This window comes from Cynoglossus semilaevis, chromosome 9 (genome assembly GCF_000523025.1).
Source record: "Cynoglossus semilaevis isolate Cse_v1.0 chromosome 9, Cse_v1.0, whole genome shotgun sequence".
Lineage (NCBI taxonomy): Eukaryota > Metazoa > Chordata > Actinopteri > Pleuronectiformes > Cynoglossidae > Cynoglossus > Cynoglossus semilaevis.
In genome coordinates, this window is record NC_024315.1 from 6,520,161 (window position 1) to 6,534,987 (window position 14,827).

The 14,827-nt window shown below is 42.4% G+C and overlaps 2 protein-coding genes across 5 annotated transcripts in view; one reads left to right on the plus strand and one right to left on the minus strand.

Annotated features, from left to right (window-relative positions):
• The window catches only part of arfip1 (ADP-ribosylation factor interacting protein 1 (arfaptin 1)), a 14,227-nt gene extending 11,791 nt beyond the window's left edge, over positions 1-2,436 (minus strand). The window contains exon 1 of the mRNA XM_017035279.2: positions 627-2,436. Coding sequence (XP_016890768.1) covers positions 627-642 — 16 coding nt within the window. The 5' untranslated portion in view covers positions 643-2,436. The remainder of the gene's footprint in view (positions 1-626) is intronic.
• On the plus strand, positions 38-14,749 carry fam193a (family with sequence similarity 193 member A). Of its 4 annotated transcripts, none has more exons than XM_008316803.3 (24): positions 38-451; positions 2,484-2,558; positions 3,267-3,509; positions 5,457-5,632; positions 5,731-5,898; positions 6,303-6,549; positions 6,709-6,833; positions 6,935-7,082; positions 7,177-7,251; positions 7,337-7,411; positions 7,496-7,608; positions 7,903-8,145; positions 8,266-8,422; positions 8,543-8,689; positions 8,795-9,076; positions 9,335-9,557; positions 9,640-10,014; positions 10,809-11,088; positions 11,184-11,370; positions 11,503-11,742; positions 11,890-12,628; positions 12,667-12,861; positions 13,280-13,361; positions 13,733-14,749. In XM_008316803.3, exons 1-24 carry the CDS (start codon positions 230-232, stop codon positions 13,824-13,826), a joined length of 4,911 nt encoding a protein of 1,636 aa, XP_008315025.1. In that variant the 5' UTR covers positions 38-229; the 3' UTR covers positions 13,827-14,749. The 4 variants fall into 4 exon arrangements, with proteins under 4 accessions (XP_008315025.1, XP_024914065.1, XP_008315026.1 ...); XM_025058297.1 differs by having other exon boundaries at positions 11,890-12,622; XM_008316804.3 differs by having other exon boundaries at positions 9,640-9,984.
• Positions 14,750-14,827: the final 78 nt, after the last annotated feature.

The window sequence follows — 14,827 nt, forward strand, 5'->3', positions numbered from 1 at the left end:
ACGTACTGTTACGTCATAACGCAAGTTGAAGCCGAGTTGAGGCAGTCCAACTAGAGGCCATATTGGAATCTATGAAGTGTACTTGCACTTTGGTGGATTGAGTGTCTATCGTTTTGGGAGTCTCTCAACTGCTATCTCGGAGTTATAACCGAGTTATTTCGCCGGGCGTTCCACTTGAGACCCTGTCAAGTCTGGACGGCAAGTTGTCTCGCCTCGCTGTTGGAAGAAAATGAGTCCAACCGATGCTAAACGAGGGGCTAAGCGCAGGAAGAACAAGCGGGGCGGTGGCAGTAGCTGCAGTGCTGTCTGCAACAGCAGCGGTGGCAAGGCCGGGGTTGCTTCGGCCCTGGGCTGTTCGGGAACACCAACACCTGCCTCTGTCGTCAGCTTTTTAACGCCTGGAGGTACAAGCAACGGGAACGTGGGCTCCATCACGGGTTTAAACGGAGAGGTAAGAGTGTCACACGGAGTTAAACAGAACAAGTCAGAGCGGAGATGACTAGCAAGCTGTATTATCAACGACACATATCTGATGTGGGCCCGATACTGATGCAAAGAAGGCGGCTAACTCACCAACATATGCAACGTAGGAGGAAAAAAAACGTAAAATGTGTCCGTGATGTTACCTGTGAAATAAACCATACCAGTTGCCCAGCAGTAGAAGTTGGCTCTGCCGTTAAACTGACGTTGTAATTATGGTAATAAACATTTGGCTTATTTTGGTTTGGCCGTGACCACCGTTAGCGAGAGCAAAAGTGTATCGTAGCGAAATTGACAACAAGTGGAACAGCTCGAACATTAATGTCAATCAATACCATCTAGGTAGGTGGACATGAAACTGACCAACTCGGGAACTCTAGTCTGTAGCATTTTGATAATTACCGTATACTCTTAAACTACTGTCACACGGGTAAACAGTCGTGCTAACCGATGCTAGCTGTCCTGAAAAGGACTTACTTCATCGGGCCCCATGTCTACAAACTCATATTTTCCCCAGTAATATTTATAAATGTTTTCTGCCTATGAGTTTTGTTAGTTTGACATTCTTGTAAAATGTCCCAGGATCTAGCCTCTGAGGGTTATGCTTTTAGAAAGTAAGACAGATTATGATACTACGAACCACACATCATACAGTGCCAAACAATGTACACAGCATATGTTATATACTGTATGTTTTAGTTCATCTGTAGACTGTACATAAGAGCTGGACTTTTGTTTTGGGCTTTGGTTGCAGTGAGGCAGCAGAGGAAGTACCTCTCTGGTTCAGGAAGCATTTCAGATTGCATATAAGACTGTGGAAAATAAGCTACTTCTCCCTCTGTTATAAAGTTGTTAAACATTTGAACAAAGATGCAGAGGTTAAACACGTCTGTGCATTAAAGCTTTATGGTGACATAATAAAAAACAAAGTAAACTTCAGAGTGCACAGGTTAAACTGTCTGGACTCTAGGTAGTAGGAAACACACAAGTTGATTTCTTACTGTAGGTGTATAGTTTCCTTTAAGGCCATGCCTATGATCCTGGACATCAGGCTTAATCTTGTTTTCAGGTCATTGAGGTTGTTGTCGTAGCATTGTGTCACTTCAACAACACAAAAACAGCAATGTTTCCTTACCTCATGTCTTTTATAGGAACTTAATCCCAGACTTGTTGTAAATTTGATATGTTCTTTAACATGTGGTTGTGTTGCTTGCAATGTTAAACGAAAAAAGTATTTAAAATACAGACATTTAATCTGACCATTTTTTTAAGTTTACATCTGCTTTTTATTGAAACAATGCTCATCAAAATGTATTTTATTTAGACATTTTCACCTAGATATTGACCTGTATCAGTTATCTTGACACTCTCACATATACAAAGTACAAAGTACACATTTTTACATGCATTACAATAACCTGCATTGTTCAGCTAAACATCTGAAGTCAAGACTAATTCAGGCAGCCTGAATTTGCCCAACAGCTAAACTTGTTTGAACGCATGATATATGGACTATATGGTTTTTTTTTTGTTATCAAGGTCACAGTGTCATACAAACTCAAAACATTATGGATGATTAAGCAAAAATGACACAATTAAAAGGTTTCAATTTACATGTCATGTTCCATTTTGGGACATTCTTTTCGTAGATAATCAGTTAAGTTAATAAAGACAAGTGATACCACCTGAGACTAAAGAAAAAGTGTTGCGTTATCAACTGTCCAGTCATAAGTCATATTTGCTCTGTACCATCAGGTAGCCTGCCTGCTTTGTGCTGCAGGAATTCCCAGGCCTGACTGTCAGTTTTCTGCTTTGCATGGCCATTATTCACACAGTCCAAAGCCTTCAGAACCCCACTAAGCTGCAGTATATTCTGATAAAAATACAAAGCTCAAGGAGTGATTCAGTCTTACAAATGTCCTTCTATAACTTTTTCACTGTTGTAGAATGAAACAAAGTAGAAAGTACTCACTAATATATTAACGTGTTATTGTTTGAATCAGGTCAACGTGAACAACATTGTTACACCACAGTTTACGGAAGGACCAGTCAACGCCGACTTCTCCGGAGTTCTGCAGGTGATTTCCTCTCTGGTTCAGAAGTTTGCATGAGGCATGGGTAAAAAAAAAAACAAGCGTGAAACGGCATGTTTCAGGGGTCGATCACACAGAGGCAGCTTTGTGTTGGTTATTATTAGGGTAACATTGCTGTAGCACTGTAGCCTGGTCCACATGAAGTGCAGCAATGAGCAGCCTGAACACACTGCTCCTCCACACAACTGTTTGCCGTCAGACTTTGTCAGTGGTATCCATGTGAAGTAGAAACTTTGGATTGAAAGAGATTTTTTTTTTTTGCACAAACGTGTGATATTGCAAGAATAAGCTGACATATAAGTGAATAAGTCCATTGATATTAAAGGTTATTAACACTAACTTACACAGGTGTGGTTTTTTTCCCTGTTTTTCTTTCGGCTGCATTTTAGTAGAAAAACAGAATATAATGTGTATCAGCTTGTTTGTAGTACCCTGATTGTGGAGAAGAATTGAACTTGTCTGGCTTTGAGCTGTGTTCACATTGGCAGCTACTCAACCTGCAATGTGTCAAGTCAATTTGATTAACTTTTTTCTTGAAATGGAAATGCCCAGTATTCACATGAAGTCACAATTTTTTTCACAAGAAATAACCTAACAAACTTATCATGAATAACACCTATGTAAATGCTGAAGTGACTGTTTCTCATAATATATATCTGTCTTATTGTCCTCCACCTATTATGTCCAACAAAGACCCCATTTACATTTGGCTTGAACCAGCGGGCGCCATACACAGCCGGTGATCGTTGCCTCTTATGTCGATGTGAGCGTAAAGATGGTGCGGTGCCTTCAGAGGCAGGCATTCTGGGCCAGAACGGCACAGCGCAGCCCAACAAGATGTCCAGTTCCCTTCAACTCCCTTTATGGGTGTGCTCCGACTGTAGGCGCACAGTCGAAAAGGAGGATCGACACACCTCACTGGAGCAGTCGCTTGGGGTAAGTCGTGTGTGTGTGTGGAGAATTAAAAATCCAGAGAAGAATTTTAGGCCCTAAAGTTTTAAAGAGATGTCACCATGTAATCATATTTAAACACCCGGCTAAAAGTGGACGCAGTTCATCTGACACCTGCGCATCATTAAAATGAACACAGTTGTTGGTGGAAAACAGACGGACCCAGTATCTTTAAATCTGTCTCCGACTTCTGCAGCTGTAGGCAGCTGTGACCATCCTAATAAAGCAGATAATTGGATAACCAGCAAGTCTGTGGTTCCACCACTGGTTTCTCACAGCTGTGTGCTAAACTATCCTTGGGAAAAACAGTAAAAACAGGGGTTCTTCGACAGATGTGCCAGCAGAATTTGAGCACTGTGTGTGTAGATGGATGAATGTTGTAAATATCTGCTGTGGAACAGTTGAAGCATCTTCATCGTGATAAGAACATCCCATAATACAGATGTTTGTTACCCTAATGGTATTTAGGTCAAATGTACCGTTTTCTTTATAAGGAAACATCACAGCGAATTACACACATTGACAGTATGAATGTTGAGAATGCATTAGATGTTCTTGGTGCGCTTTATAAGTTTTCTACTAGTACTAGTTTTGTATTTGATTTTCCTCACACCTTTACACGTGACTGTAAATCTCCTCTCTGCCCTGTGACATGTAGATTCTTGATTTCGTTGTATAATAGTCTCTTTATGTAGAGCTTTTTTTTTAAGTTGAAGTACAGTACAGTATATTTCTGGGGGGGAGTAGGGATAAGCACGTGTAGCTGTGGAAAAATCTAGTAATTCACCATGGATCTTTTTTATTTTACAGATAAAAAGTTTAAATAATATATATATATTAAAATAAATTGTGCATTTTAACACTAGTTGAAAACAGTTTTGTTCTTTTGAGAGAATATTGACCTTTTAGTGTCGGTTAGTGTCACATATGTTTCACATCAGATTTTCCATGCTGGGAACAACATTTTGCTGTCCTCTACGTGAGTGATTACTATCCAACAAAGATTTGGAGACATTGCCTTTTTCTCCTGGGATTTAATGTTGAACAGCCATTGAAAAGTGTGACCTTAGGTTATTTCATGTGAGAATTTTGAGGCTTTGAACCAATATGCAACTGTTGCTTAGTTAATGACACAATAGCTGTATGAAATATGTTACCTTCTAAATTGTGGCTTGTTCAGCAAGTAGTGGAGTGGCATTTCGTCAATGAGGGTGTGTTTGACTTTGGGTTTGGTTTCCTCCTTATATCCTCCCAACACAGGTTTATAATAGATCCTGTTGGCAGCAGCCGGACTTGAATTGTCCTTAAATGAGGCACATTTGGCCCGAAATATTCATATATTGTTGAGTTAGAGTGTCTGACATAGGAGAACTGTTCGTCAGTATGATAAAAGGTGAAAGTCTGTTTGTCTTTATACATTAAACACACACAACTACTTATGTGAACTACCAGAGACAGACAGAGAGATGGACCGAGAGACAGAGAGAGAGATATACAGTGATACAATGTTTAAAAACAAAAGCATAAGTATTTTATTTGGAAATAAAATATGTATTTTGAAGTGAATCAGTTGAAGATATTTGAAACCACCACAGGGCCACACAATGGTAAATGTATTCAGAACGCTAGACGATCACCATTTCACTGGTCCAGTTCCTGGTCCAGCTCATGAACAATCATGGAGTTTGTATATTCTCCACCGTGTCTTCACCTACTCGGCTTCTTCTTCCCATTGTCCAAAAACATGGACATTAGAGGAGTAGGATTTTTCAGACACTCTTAATTGACCAAAAGTGTTAAAAAAAGCGTTAATGGTTATTTTTGTCTGTATGTGGCCCAGTGATGGGCTCCAGCATGATCCTACAGTTTAGGTAAAAAAAATGTTTAGTCCCTTTTTTTTATAAGTTGTGTTTTTTTCTTTATAAAACACAGAGCCAGGACTTCCTCTTACAAATGCCTGTGGGTAATGGAAACCTGGTCCAAGAGGCAGCTACAGCAGACAGACTGACCACTGCTGCGCCTACATTACCCATGCTGCCTGCCCCGGACCTGACTGCACCGATGCCTGCTGATACAGTGTGCAGCTGTGAAGCCTGCAGTGAGAGGAGGTCTGTTCAGAATGACCTTCATACACTCTCACTCCATCCACTTTAACATTGGCTTGTGTCTAAGGAATATCTTTCCGATCTTATGTCCCAATTTGCAGGGAAATCTCCGCTGAGTCAGAGAGGGAATCACAGCAGCTTCAGAACCACTGGTCAGAGGTTCGGTACTTGGTTCGCTGCATCTATCGCCAGACGGGAACACCACTAGCAGACGACCACGACCAACCTCTGGAAAGAGACAGGGAGGGCATGAAGGAACTGGTGGACAGGTACAACAACAGTTGCTTTGCTTTCTTTTTTTCACAGCAGCTTTTTTTTTTATAGCTTTTTTGTCCACTAGATGTCACTGCTAAACTGCAGAAACCCTTTTGGACAGAAATAGTCTATCAAAAAAAGAAAAACCCTGCAGAGCTTTAAAGGTACATAAATTATTCATGTTGGGAAAATGGCATCTGTGGTGTGTTGACACACTAATGAAACAGACCTGGTTCTGACAACCTTTTTTTTGTTTGTTCTTTTGCTCCACTATGATGTTAGGTTTTGGCCTATGTTTCCATAGTTCTGAGCTGTGTATATAAATTGCAATAATTATATATTATATAATTATATATAAATAATAATAATCTCTCTTATTGTTGTTTCTTAAATCTCCTTAAATCCCTTTAAAATGCAGACTTTGTGAGAAGGACCCCTACCAACTATATCAGCGGTTGGAGCAGCAGGCTCGTGAATATGTCTTAGAAATGAAGGTGCGGCTACTGAAGCACCTCTCCGCAGGCTCCAAGACTGGAGGACAGCCGGGGACTGTGGCTGCAGCTCAGGGTCCTCCTCAGGCCCACCAGTTCATCTCACTGTTGCTGGAGGAGTACAACGCCCTGTGTCAAGCTGCACGCACCATCAGCAGCTTCCTACTGACCCTGGTTGGTTTTACTCTCTGCAGGAGAATCTGTTCTTTTAACGGCATTTTGTTTTACGTGGCATTCTGTTGTTGTGTTATGTTGGAAGATATCCATTACTGTAACGGCCTTTGTTGCTGCCATTGTTGTGATATGTAACTTCATCTCTGTCGTTTTCCTCAGGAGAATGAGCACCTCAAGAAATTCCAGGTCACGTGGGAGCTGCACAACAAGCACCTTTTTGAGAATCTGGTGTTCTCTGAACCAATATTGCACAGCAGTTTACCTGCACTGGTTGCACAGCTTACGTAAGTAAATGATAAGGCTTTGACTGTACATTAAGGTGTATTTAAAATCCATGTTTGTTTGTTTTTCCACATGGAAGTATTGACTGTGTTTTTCTTCTCAGACACGGCACAGCCTCCCATGATTCCTACAATGAAGACATGTACAGAACTCTGTTAGAGAGATACCAGCAGCTGCAGCAGGAGATGGCGTCGGTGGCAGCTGAATGGCAGGAGTGTGAGAAAAGGATAGATGACTATGTAGACGAACAGGTACACACATGTACATTGAAAACGTTGGGCAGACATTGTCGTGTGGGTTTTGAGAAGTGCTGGATAGAGATGTGACCTTGTGATTCCCCTGCAGCTGCTTTTTAAGGTGGACGGACAGAGTTTTACCAACCAAAGAATGGAGCCACATAAGTCGTTGATCAGCAAAAGTGTAAGAATTTGAACTTGGATTTAAATATGACTGTAAAACAATTTTCTTTTTCTTTTCTTTTTTTTAAATCATCTGTCTATTTCAGACGTTCAAGACAAAACAGAGATTGCTGAAGGAGGACTGGGAGTTTTTTAAACAGAGGAAATTTATAGAAGAACAGGTAAACCTCGAAACTCTGATTGGCTGGTACTTTTTTCGCTGCTACCGAGCAAATTAAACTTTTTTCATTTTGTCCTTGTGACAGTTACCAAACAGTAAGAAGACTTTAGCTGGAGACAGCACTTTCACTGACACCATGAGGATGCTCTCATCTCGCCTGAGTATTGCAGACTGTCCTAACTGCAATTATCGAAGAAGGTGAGTTTTAAAGGATTGTTGGCATGGGATGTGTGACCTTGAATTTTAACTGTGTGATTAAGGTATACATCTAGATGTAATAAAAATGTTTTTAACTTATAACATAGTAAAATCATTTTGTTTATTTTTGTAACATTAGTAATATTAATATTAGTAATTATAATACACCAAATATAAAAACATGAACTCAAACATATAGGCTAGAAAATAAATCTATTTACATAAAAGATTGTGAATTCTGATATAGACTGTGTCCTTTGATTAACCACTGTGTCTTAATCACCCGATCCACAGGTGCACATGTGACGACTGTAGTCTCTCTCACATCCTGACCTGTGGCATCATGGACTCTCCCATTGCTGAGGATCTCCACATCAAACTACCCCTGCAGGGGGAACCCCCGCAAAATTACATTAGTGAGATTCATCCTCCCAGTCTGTCCTCTGGCAGCTCAGCCTCGGGCTCTAACTCCAGTTCTCCCATCACCATTCAGCAACATCCCAGGCTCATTCTACCTGATAGGGATAGCAACACTTTGTAAGGCTGCAGATGTTACTCGGTTCACAGCACTAAAATCAAAGCTGAGCTGATAAATCAACAATTTCTTCCCTTTTTTCATGTTGGTGAAAATGACTATATGTCTCTTTTTTTCCCCAGTATAAGTGACGATGATGAAGTGCCTCCACTGTCCGCCAAGTTTGGGGATATGTACCCAATGACTGGCTACGAGCAGAGCACCATAGTCGTACCTGCTGTGAATGGCCTGCACAATGAGCTAAATAAGCAAGGTGAAAACGTGGATCTGCAACCAGGGGTAGGTTCAATATATACACGCGCGAGATTTTAACAAAAAATATCAATAGTTTAAGCCAATCATTTTTATGGTAATGTTTTCAAATTCCGCACACATTTTCATCCGATGTTTTGCCCCTAGTCTCCTCAGATGAGCAGCAGCAGTAGTTCGTCAGATGGTGATGAGGAGGAAGGTGATGTGGAGGTCAGTGGTAAGACGTCGGGGCGACAGGAGGAACTTTGTTCAGGAAAGAGCAGCAGTCCTCCACCAGCATACAACCACCAGCAGGTATTTTTGACACATTCACGTAAATGTATGGTTTTTACTGGGACTGTCAAATTGATTATTGATTAATTAATATAAAATGAGATTGTATTGTGTGACCACTCTCAGGTAGAACAGGCCCAGCATGCCTGCGAGTGCCATGTATGCAACCAGGACCCCAGCCCCTCCACCCTGGGCCTTGCCACTTGCCTGCCTCCCGGTCGGCTCCATGCTGCTCCTCCTCCCTCTGCTGTTGGACACCAGTTCTTCACAGATCCCAAGACTCCCCCTGCGCATCCTGCCCTACATCTTTACCCCCATATCCACGGTCACCTGCCCTTACACAACTTCTCCCGGCCCCTACTGCACCCCACACTTTACCCGCCCAGCCCTCCTCTCACACACAGCAAGGTGAGGATGATTCTTGATACACGTAGACAAAAGTTTTTAATATCACAGCAACGGGAAATTTTTCTTAGCACTGGGGAATTTTAAAACTTCCTCGAACCATACTTGATTGAATGTCTTCTACTTTCACTTAGCTTGCTGTTATTTTATTATTCTGCCACTAGGGGTCAGACTGAACTACCTCTGATTGATGACAAGTACAAGTCATTGCAGTCTATTAGAAAAACAGTATTCTGTAATGACCACTCTCTCTTTCCAAAGCCCTTGCCCCCGAACCCCACATCAGGTCATTCTGCGGCCAAGCAGCCGGCTTTTAGTCCCTCACTTCCAGAGCACGTCTATCAGAATTGCTTTGGAAATGCGGGCGGAACCAGTGATTGGAACAACTCGCTGCAGTGCCTCTCTCTCAAATTTGAGAACCTGTGGGACGCCGCGGTGATGAAAAGCTGGAATCCATCTGTGCTTTTGCCCGAGTCCCTACCAGGTAAACCACCACAGACAGATGTGCCCACTGAGATAATATATTTAGTTATAGAGTACAGTTTCAACTTCCTATCAATCAACAGGGGACATGCTTGGACCACAACTCGACGTTCCTCTCCCTCCAACATCCTCTATTGGCCCTCAAGGGGACCACCCTTTGTTGCCCACCCACGTGCCTGCTTCCTCGTCGTTGTCTTCATCTTCATTATCGTCAACTTCATCGTGCTCCTCTTCAGAAGCAAAAGAGCAGAAGAAGAGTGGCGCCAAGAAGAAATGTCTCTACAATTTTCAAGATGCCTTCATGGAGACCAACCGCGTCATGATGGCCACCTCTGCTTCCATGTCCTCTGTGTCGTGTACTGCCACCACTGTCCAGTCAAGTAATAACCCACCTCTCCATCTAGCACCTCAAAGACCCAACTCCTTAGGTAATATAGGAGGGAAGGAACAGTTCTTAGGTTTGTACACATGGTAGGCTCTCTGAAAATAGTTGTTACACATAGGGTGGTCCTGATACCATTTTTTTACAGACTGATATGAGTGTTGTTATTTTTGTGCTCACCTAAATATACAATGGACGGCAATGAACTGGAAGGCAATGTAACATAGGTGCTGCAGTTCTTTGACAAATAAGGTGATGTGCAGTGTGTGTGCGTGAGCTGCACCTAAGTCTATAAACTGACACTGACATCACAACATGTCATTAAAACGGATAAAATATGTTTTAAAAGTAATATTTAGGAATCATTACAAATAAGTAAACAAAGCATAATTCGTTATTGCTCCTGACTTTGTCTCTGATGTTAAAATATCTCCAAACTGTAGAAATTGCTGACCTACATGCATAAACTACGACTACCACGAGGATAATAAGACACTGAAAACAAAAAACACAAACGCAGCTAGTTGTAATAAAAAGCTCTTAGGGCGTATCGGGTAACACCCCCCCTTCCCCAGAGCTTAACCTAATGAAACCAGCCTCCCCCCACCCCTCCCCAGAGCTTAACCTAATGAAACCAGGTTTCGAAACTTGAAGTCGTCTCATTTTATTTCTTCAGTTTCTAGTTATATACACTAATACAATTTAAAAGTCACCCATTATCTGAAAATAAATCTCTCGATGGGACTAATGCAGGCTTTAACTGAATCTTAGTCTGATATTACAGTTAATTAGAATGAATATCGCTCTAAATATATCCAAAACCTACCAACAAACTCACACTCTAACTTACACCATGTCTTTCTCCTCTAGATGATGTATTTCACAATTTAGGTAAAGAGGACCATAGGCAACCCACTTCAGTCACCTCTCGGAACGGCTCTGCAGGACTGACACCCCTCCCTCCACTATCAGGCCCTACATTGCCCCCAGCACCCACACACCTTCCCACAGTGGGATCACAGCCCTTTCCAAAGATGGCTGCCCCGGCCCCAGACTTCATCGATGCCCATCAGGGTTTGTGTCTCCCTTCTGCAGAGCCACAGGTCTCCTCCATAGATGCTCCTATCAGTGCTCCGCCTAGTGTCTGCAGGTGAGGAGACTGCTTGTCTGGAAATGTTGTGTTGTAATTTTCTGATGGGGAAAAAGTTATTGGCAGAGACGAGGCCCGTTTTCATTTGCTTTCAGTGACCCTGACTGTGAGGGCCACCGCTGTGAGGGGAACGGGACGTACGATCATCAGCAGTACGATGGAGAAGAGAGTCAAGACGAGGACAGTTGTTCTGAGCACAGCTCCTCCACCTCCACCTCCACCAATCAAAAAGAAGGAAAGTACTGTGACTGCTGCTACTGCGAGTTCTTTGGGCATGGTGGGGTAAGACCTTTTTTTTTTTACCAGCTGTATCTTAGACCCTAAAATTTCTTAGATTAAATAGATTTTGATTAATTGTATTGAGTTGAATTTTGACTGCCGTTTGATAGTATTCTCGCTGCTTGCTTTGATCAGCCCCCAGCTGCTCCTACCAGTCGAAACTATGCAGAAATGCGGGAGAAGCTGCGATTACGTTTGACAAAACGTAAAGAGGAGCAGCCAAAGCGTGAAGAGCAGCAGCCTATGATTGAACGAGATGGAGGGGTGGAGGACCACCGGCGGGTAGAGGACCTGTTGCAGTTCATCAACAGTGCAGACAGTAAACCTGTGTCTAGTTCTAAAGCAGCAAAAAGGGCCAGACATAAACAAAAGAAGGTAAAGGTGACAATAACCCTTAATCTGCTCACAGAAATCAACTTAAAAATGAAAATAACAGCTTTAATATAATGTTTTTCCCCCTCACCAAGCCATTTTAAATTCAACTGTCTCAACACTGTTAAGTTATAAATGTGTGTTCTCCAGATGGAGGAGAAAGCTCGTCTGGAGGCAGAAGCCCGTGAGAGGGAGGAGCAGCTTCAGTTAGAGGAGCGGCAGCGGCAGGAAGAGGAAGAGGCAGCTCTTCAAAAGGAACTGTTGCGGCTGCAGGAGCTGCAGCAGCATCGTGCTGCAAAGAAGAAAAAGAAAGAGAAAGCCAAGGAGAACACAGCACCCCCTCACAACAACCCACAGCCCCTCAAACAGACAGCTCAGAACGTTCTAGACAATCTTCAGAACGGAAAGACACAGCTGCTTCAGAACCTTATCCGCCTCCCTGACCAGAGAGAACCCAGATTCGATCACAAACCCCAGTCCAACGTACAGCAGAGCCCGAAACGCAGCACTAGCAAAGGCTTAACGGCAGAGATCAACATCCCCAACAGTCCAGACACTCTTTACAACTGCACTTCTATGTCTCACCTTGATATCAACCATAAAGTCAAGGCCAAACTCTCTGCAAAAGTGGCCAGTAGCGAGACTGCAGTGAAGAAAGCCGCAGAGTTGCCCAAGAGCTCAGATGTTGCAGCAAAGCTCATTAATGGCAACACACCCAGAACTTCAACAGACACCAAAGCAACACAAGTCAGACCTGCTGAGGCCTCAACTCCTGTCACAGGCACCGAAGTGAGAAGGGATGACAGGTGTAACAACAGAAGTGCCAGTGGGAAAAGACAGCAGCAACAGCAGCAGCAGCAGCATCATCCACCCCAGAATCAGAATCAGAAGTTGATCCAAATGAGGGAGGACAGGAGAAGCCCACCTGTCAGACTCTGATCCAAACGAGGGAGGACAGGAGAAGCCCACCTGTCTCAAATCCCTCCCCAACTCCCCCTCTGGCCTCTCAGTGTGATCAGAGCCAGCAGAACGGCAAACTTCCCAGTGCAGAGTCCCCACAGCCTAAAGGCAAGGCAAAGAAGAACAAGAAGAAGAAAGGGGACAAGATGAACAACTCAATCGGTTTGTATGATCCAGAGTTCTGGTTAGAATTAGGAAATGTGTGTTTTTTACACAACAAACAATTACAAACTGTTACAAAAATCCTGAGCAGCATTCATTTGAACTCTTCTGGGCTGGCTAATAGAGAAGGAGGTTGGTTGAGACACTGTAGATCCTTCTAGTCTTTGTAGTCGACTCACTGGTGATTAAAGTAAAGTGTAGACACACATGGCCTCCTACTGTTAACTGGCAGTGTTGGTCATTGGCGCTGTCACAGCCGAGTTCACTGTTACCACCTACAAAACACAAATTCATATAAAGTGATGAGGATATGGTTTGATCTTAGTTCCCCACAAAGATAAAACATGATAATCTGTACAAATCAGTTTTACTGAAGTAAAAGCTGATGTCATATTTTGTTCTCTGCGTGTTTTCTCAGATGATGTGTTCTTGCCTAAAGACATCGACCTGGACAGCACTGAGATGGATGAAACGGAGAGGGAAGTGGAGTATTTCAAAAGGTGATTGGATGACATTTGACCAGCTTTGCCAAACAGTGATGTAATCTGTGGGGGATTTTCACTCAGGGTGTTGGTGAAGTTTTGGTTACTGTCCCTTTTGACATTGCACAGTTTCTACAGCTATTCATTACCAGCTTTGAAGGAGGAACAAGTCACTTCGCTTTTTCAAAAGAGAAGAAGTTTGTGTAAATAATAAGGATTCCCTTCGTGGAGTAAAGAAGTTTTTATTTCTTTATTCCATCGAGTTAATAAACATGTTTTGTGTGAAGCCATTTTCAATTCATTTAATTCAATTTAGAACAAGAACGATTCCTCCAACCCTCCCTCCACCCCCTCAAAAAAGTAACCTGTGTTTTACGATCTCTCCTCAGGTTCTGCTTGGACTCTGCTCGACAGACTCGTCAACGACTTTCCATCAACTGGTCCAACTTCAGTTTGAAGAAGGCGACGTTTGCCGCACACTGAAAGTGTGGGGAGGGGGGCGCGGACAGAAAACGCACCCAAAAGGCTTAACCAACCCCCACCTTCCCCACCTGTCCTTTTAACCTCCACACAAGTGTTTTCCCCCCCAGAATCTCTTCCTCCTGCTGTGCCCAAATCACACCCTCGCTGCCTTGCTTTGTTCTTGTCACTGTGTTGTTCCAGCACAGACATATTAGGACTGATCATCCTCCTGCAGAACCGAAGCAAAACTCAAACAAAACAACCGTTAAAAAGAAAAAAAATGAAAAAGAATCACTAAATGCTACTTTACACTTGATTTATTTTCCTTGCGTGCTTGTGTGCTTTTAGCCTGAGTTGGACGACTATCTGGACTGAAAAAGCCATGGTCTGAGATTATTTTCTTACACTGGCTTACCTGTAGTCAAAGATGCTATGTCTGAATGGTTCCCTTCCTTAAAAAAAGAGATAATGGAATCTAGAAAAAAGATGTAATGAATTAAAAGCTGTTTTTGAGATATTGTGGTTCATTATCCCATCGTTTCCCGCTCCTAGCACTTCATATCACCCACACGATCGACCAGGGAATGGGGCTTGGTCTGCTGGTCTCCCCTCTCTTCTCCTCCTCCAGCACCCTATTTCACAGAAGGGGAGGGGCTTAATACTTGACAATGTTAATATATATATTTTTTTTACGTTCTGTTTAACAAACTGTTAAGTAAACGTGTACCAGTTACAGTTTTTTGTTTTCTTGATTTTCCACCTGTAGCCAGCTTGTACCAGAGTACCTTCAGAATTTGAAAAAAAAGGATCAATACTCACCCTATCAATCTGTTAAAGAGTGTCTATTGTATTAACACTGAAGCCAGACTGGCTACTTTTAACATATTGTTAAGTAAATATTAAATCTTGTCTTTCTTTTTTGAAAGATACAGTAGTAAAGGCAGGATGATGTGTCTTGTGTCAAATCTTGTCTCGGCTGCATTAGAAAAAACCTCAAACACATGACAGGAATTATTTTACAA

Excerpts from the sequence above, each read along its gene's own strand:
- fam193a (XM_008316803.3), top strand. The coding sequence starts at position 230 with ATGAGTCCAACCGATGCTAAACGAGGGGCTAAGCGCAGGAAGAACAAG. Across the intron at positions 9,077-9,334 it reads CTCCTCTCACACACAGCAAG|CCCTTGCCCCCGAACCCCAC; the intron begins GTGAGGATGATT and ends CTCTTTCCAAAG. Across the intron at positions 13,362-13,732 it reads GAAGTGGAGTATTTCAAAAG|GTTCTGCTTGGACTCTGCTC; the intron begins GTGATTGGATGA and ends ATCTCTCCTCAG.